The 6270-nt window shown below is 30.6% G+C and overlaps 1 protein-coding gene across 1 annotated transcript; it reads right to left on the bottom strand.

Moving 5' to 3' along the window:
* Positions 1-4764: 4764 nt before the first annotated feature.
* LOC141668245 (peroxidase N1-like) lies at positions 4765-6270 on the bottom strand. Its single transcript, XM_074475031.1, has 3 exons — positions 5827-6270; positions 5435-5597; positions 4765-5342 (listed from the first exon to the last, which is right to left on the bottom strand). The coding sequence occupies exons 1-3, from the start codon at positions 6217-6219 to the stop codon at positions 4924-4926; spliced, it is 975 nt and encodes a 324-aa protein (XP_074331132.1). The 5' UTR covers positions 6220-6270; the 3' UTR covers positions 4765-4923.

The raw sequence follows: 6270 nt of genomic DNA, 5'->3' as shown, positions 1-6270 counted from the left end.
GTGCTTAATTAGTTAGTAATCAGTAACTAATATATATTTGTAGAATTTGAAAAGATGGGTCTCGGGGTTATTCAAAATTTATTTCAAGCAATTTCAGCTTGGAGCACAAGGAAATTTTAAATAAAAAAAACACATAAATGTCAAATGATACCAAATTTGTATAGGACTCTTTTGGTTAAAATATTAATGTGAAGCAACTCGGTGGAATAATGCTTAAGGTGAAGGTCAGCTTGAAAACAGCTCATGAATCAACTCTATTTGTTTTGTAATTCATTAATAATTCTACATTTCTACTCTAAATAAAAAATTATGGAAAATAAGTTTATCTTGACTTGAAGCGCGATTTGAGGGAGTTTGTTAGGGTTTCAGAATATCCGGTGTCTTGTATTCTGAGATTTGAAGTTCCCTTTTCTGTTTACAATGAGATCACCAGATGACTGTAATTCAACAAATGGGAAATTAAATTATACTGTAGTTGTTAGTATTTTTTTTATTAATATAACTTATAATTTTGACTCACATAATTTATAACCTAACAATTGAGTTAAATATCTGTTCTAAATTATTGTTAATATTTGACATATGATAGTTGATAAGAATAAAATGCATGTATATTTACACACACTACAATAAATATGGCCATTTATGCGATTTTTTTAACTGAAATCGTCGTAATTGAGCCATTTACGACAGAAAAAAATCGTCGTTTCTGATCGAGTAGTAAGTTCATTTTTTCGTCACAAGATAAAATTCCGTCGCAAGTTAGGAAGTAGAGACCCACATACTCAATAAAATAATAAATCTATTTACGACGAAATATTTTGTCGTATGTTATGAACTTAAGACGGAACATATCGTCATATGTTAACTACTTGTACTAAAAAAAAATCTCGCCGGAAAAATGGAAAAATTTCAGATTCTGGTGAGATTTCCATTTTTCGGCAAACCATAACAAGTTCAAATCAGTGTTTTTCAGCTCGTTTATGCACACCAAACAAATCAAAACTACTTATACAGTACATAACTAACATAACATCATATTACCAACAAATCGTTAGTTCTAATATTATACAAACAGGGCCATTTCTAAACCAAACAAAACATCAGAAAATAAAGCTATATTATATGTTCAATTTATAAACGCTAACACAGAAACAAACAATTTATCACGATATCAAAAAACAAAATATGAAACTCGGTTCAAAATATTTATAACGGGGATTTTCACTATACGAGCTCGGCTGGAACGCCTTTAATATATTATTCAGTATTTCATGACCATCATATATTTTTTACAGAGTACATAATTGCATTCACGATATGTTATTAGGAACATGACTGTATAATAATTAGGAGCAAAATTAGCAAAATTTATCAGTATTAGTTTTTTCTAAACTTTTTATACATATTTTACAGTTTATGAAATAAACATTAATACTACTACGTACTACATACCGCTTCTACTGAATTTTAAATTATTTCACTTTTTAGCACACATTTTTAAGTAATCAGATTATATTATTTTCTATTTAAAACTAATATTTTTATTTAAATCCCTTTTCTATTTAATTTAAAACCAAAAATCACTTTTAAACTCAGTGTAGGCGCGGTAAGACAGGGCTCCAATATATGTTTTGTATTTCTTTTGAACTTGGATTTTTCTTTGATATATGTTTAAGTGCACGTCCTATGATTTAAATCGAATAAGTGACTGATAAGTGACAAATTGGTAAATGCTTATAAGTTATACAAGTATTTGGATAATTAAATTTATTAGTCAGATTTTTTTTTATTTAAATGAACTAAAATAAATAATTTTTTAAATATAATTATCTTAATTCTTATATTTCAAATTTGATTAACATTTTAAAAATATATTTTAAAATAAAAATTGAGAAAAAAAATGAAAAAATGAAAAATAAGTTAAGAAAAAGTACGTCGTTACTAACATTCAACTTATCAGCTTATAAATTGTATATTCAACTTATAAGTCGGGTCGCCAAACATTCGTCAATAAGCTGTTATATGTTTATAAGCCAATAAGCTGCTTATAAGGTATCCGATTGGGAAATCTTAAAATAAGTAACTTATAACTTAAAATTAATAAGTGACTTAAAAGTGATAAGTAGATGAATACTTATAAGTTATGTAAGTGTTTGGTTAATTTTACTTATAAGCCAGATTTTTTTTAACTTAAATGAACTAAAATAAATAATTTCTAAATATTATTATCTTAATTCATGACTTTTAAATTAACTTAACATTTAAAAACATACATTTAAAAACTAAAATTAATAAAAAAGTGAAAACTCAAAATAAGTTGAGAAAAAATATGTTGTTACTAACATTCAACTTATTAGCTTATAAATCATAAATTTGAATTATAAATTGTGTCGACAAACAGTTCGAGATAAGTACTTACGAGCTTATCAGAAACTTATAAGCCCGTACACAAGCTGACCCAAGATTTGCCAAATAGACCCTAAATGCTTGGTTGCGACATGTGACGCGGCACGGTTTGTAGCTGTATTGGCCGCGGAGTGGAAGACAAATGCGATTTGCAAGGTGCAAGCAAAGACAGCGGGATGGGGTTGGTAAAGTCAATTCTGACAGGATATATCGAGCAAAGATAAGTCAATATTGACGTAGTCAGGATATATGGAGTAACATGGTACTGCAGTCTGCAATGACCAATCTTTTATTTATTACTTTCTCCATATTTTTCAATTATTTATATTTTTTAGAGAGTATTCGACACGCATTTTAAGGTGCATATAAAGTAAATAAAAATTAAAACATTCAACTTTTATTCAGAAAAAGAAAATTGTAAAAATAAGTTACATAACTATACTTTTTACGCACCTTAAAATACGTGCCGGACACTTACCCAAAAATGTAAACAATTGGAAGAGACTGAGGGAGTACAAGTTTGTTCATCTTTTTTGGCTAAACAAAAAAAAATCAGTTTTTTTCTTTATTTGATAATTGAGAAGTAAATGAGTTACGAGCGTGTCATGTGTGTGACTACGAGGCGACACGGATTCGTAAAAAATAAGCATTAATTCTCGTAAAAAAATTTATTTACGCAATTTTTTAAACACATTTAATTCAAAAGACAATTCCTGAATTCATAAGAAATAATTACTGAAATTAAGAATTCTTGAATTCATAAGAAATAATCATTGAATTTACGAGAAAAATAAGATTTTTTTGAAATTTTTGATTTAATAAATATTTTCTTCATATATTACATCCTAATATTGTTTATACAGTAATAGAAAATTCTAAAATAAAATAAAAATAAATCGGAGCTAAAATAAATAGTAATTAAAAGTAAGGTGATAATGCATGTTTGAGCATGAACATGCAAAATCTACATCTTGATACTCAAAACTACTGTTAGGTCTTTCAAGTTTGAAAGGTCATGCAATCCATTGATGTGTTCATGCCATTATATATTCTTAGCTGCAATTCTTAGCTGCAATTCTTAGCTGCATCATTTTTCTACCCTTCTCGTATTCATCGCATCTTCGATATGTACTGAAAATTTCTCCAACATCCTCAATATAACCTCAATTTTCAAAGTGGGTAATTATAAACAATGTCCTCAAATTTACTTTGAAAATAGGAAGCAGATACGTAATATCATACACACTGATAAATGTTAAATATATTTTAGACGTTATACAATATTTATTAATAAAAAAATTATCAAAATTTTAATTAATATATTTAAATGGTATTAAAAAAATTTAGAAAATGATGTGTGTTATGCTAGTTTGATTTGAAAATAGGAAGCAGATACGTGGTGTGAAGAAAGAAATATTATTTTGTAAAAGAAAGAATAATTTTCGTTTAGGGTTTGAGACGGGCTTTGGAATCTTATCAAAAATATCACACCACAGTTCCAAAACGACCCCATGATTAGACCTGGAAATTCGGATAACCGGTTCGGTTTTGGATCAGATCAATTTCGGATCAGATCTACTTTCGGATTATGATATATTTGAAGACCATTCGGATCGGATCGGATGTGATTCGGTTCGAGTCTAATTCGGATTAATATATCGGATAAAATTCGGATTAAAATCGGACAAATTTGTGTTCGGATTAAATTCGGTTCGGATATTTTGGGATCATAACTTATTTATTTTTTTAATTTTTGAGATTTTAAAAATATATTTTTTATTTAATTTAGTATTTTTAATATAATGTAATATATTTTTACAAAAGAATATGATTAAATAAGTATGTTATCATAAACATAAAATAGTTTAAAGTATAAATTTTGCTTATTTCGGGTCATATTCGGTTCGGGTAATATATTATTCGGTTTTAATCGGTTCCAAGTTATAATCAGATCTTGTATTTCGGATCATTTTCGGTTAAATTTTCGATCGGGTATTTTTCGGATCGGTTTAAATCGGTTTTCGAATAATTATCGGATTGTATAATTCGGAGATCTCGGATCGGATCTCGGTTTCATAAATTTCGGTTCGGTTCTTCGGATCCAGACCCATTTTGCCAGGTCTACCCATGATCATGCCTAATACGGATACAAAAGTTTCGTAGGGGAGAGTGCTCATTTTCTTTGATTGCCATTTTAGTTGTATGAGAAGATCGTTTTAGGAAGAGTTTTGAGACATCATGATTAGATTAAAGAGCATGGTTTCCTATATGGTTTGATATAAAATTAACGATCATTAAGCTTAAGTATCCATATTTAACTACTAAACATAAAATATGTGAAATCAAAAAACAAGATTGTGAAAATAGAACAGGTGTGTCAAATTAAAACTATTATCAGTTTTACATCGTAAATCAAACATCTTTTACGTAATGATATACAACTGCAGGCTTATTTTGCATCTGCCTCCTTAAGTTTTCAAAATAATCCTATAACTAGAAAATAAGAGCTTAACTTTAATTGATTTTAGAACAAACTTTACGAATTTCACCGGCCGTACCAGTTTTCACCCCAATATTAGTCATTTTAATCATGGATTTTCCAAACTCCAAGTTCAATGTCAGTCCAGCCAAGCCTCTAATACCCATAAACCTCTGTGCAAAATTCCTTGTTGTACTGTCCTGCCATAAGCTTTGATCTGACTCCAGAATTCCCCGATTATCGCGCACATTCTTGAAGAACGAACGATCGAAATTGTTGCCACTTCCATAGTCCAAAGCGATTCGTTTGTTTCCATCACCGTTTTGAGGACAGAGAGATTGGAGTGTAGGAAGGAATGAGGGATCAATGGTTGGATCAGCACCTCCGGAGTTGGTGAAGTTGTAGAGTCTGTAGCTTACGAATTGGCAAGCAACTGTTCCAATTGTGTGTCCTCCTACAATATAAATGTTTAAATTGTTTGAGTTAGACTGTACTATAATGGTCTTTTGCAGAATCAGAATATTGCATGCATGTAATATTGCTTACCAACAAGAGTGACAAGATCTTGAGCACTCAGACCAACATCTGCAAATTTCTTTTTTTGGACAGTTACCGAATCTCTGAAACTCGGCAAATTTGATGTATCAGACGCTAATGACACTCGTCCGTCTCTCCTTCCTGTTGGCACTTTATAAGTCAATGCACCGACCTGCATGAAACACATTAGCAAAAGTTAAATAACTACTCTCTCCGTCCCTCTCAATTATTATCGTTTCTAAGAGAGTGTCCAACACGCATTTTAAGATGAATTGAAAGTATAGTTCTATAATTTTTTTTTAATTTTTTTTTCTGAATAAAAGTTTGATCTTATATTGCTTAGCAATATTAATATTACTCGATAAATGTTCAATATGTGTTTGAATTTGAATTCATCTTACTTCGACTGTAGCATCACGAGCAGCAAGAGCCAGAATATCAGCACAAGAAACAACGCCAGGGCATGCTGCCTCTAGCTGTGTCTTAGCGTCTTCAATGACATCATAGCCTCTCAACAGAAGATTTGGTGGAGCAGTTTTCTCAGCATTGCTGCCATCGATAAGAATCGAGGCATCGCAACCATGAACAAAGCAATCATGGAAGACCATTCTAAGCAATCCGGGAGCAACAGCAGAATTGGACTTAACATGTTTCTTAACGGTGGCCTGAACAATCGATTCCGCTTTCGGGCAAGACCTGGAATAAAACCCGACCTTAGTTTGCGCTAAGGCCAAGGGTGTGGCAACTAAGAGAATAAGTACTAGTAGAGAAAACTTGTTAAGAAAAGAATCCATTTGAGATAGCTTGCAATGTGTGTGTGTTAGGTTGATTGTGGGTATTAAAGC

This window comes from Apium graveolens, chromosome 6, assembly GCF_009905375.1.
Source record: "Apium graveolens cultivar Ventura chromosome 6, ASM990537v1, whole genome shotgun sequence".
In the NCBI taxonomy this organism is placed as follows: domain Eukaryota; kingdom Viridiplantae; phylum Streptophyta; class Magnoliopsida; order Apiales; family Apiaceae; genus Apium; species Apium graveolens.
Note: the sequence above shows the minus strand (reverse complement) of the source record. Positions and strands in the feature narration are given on the sequence as shown.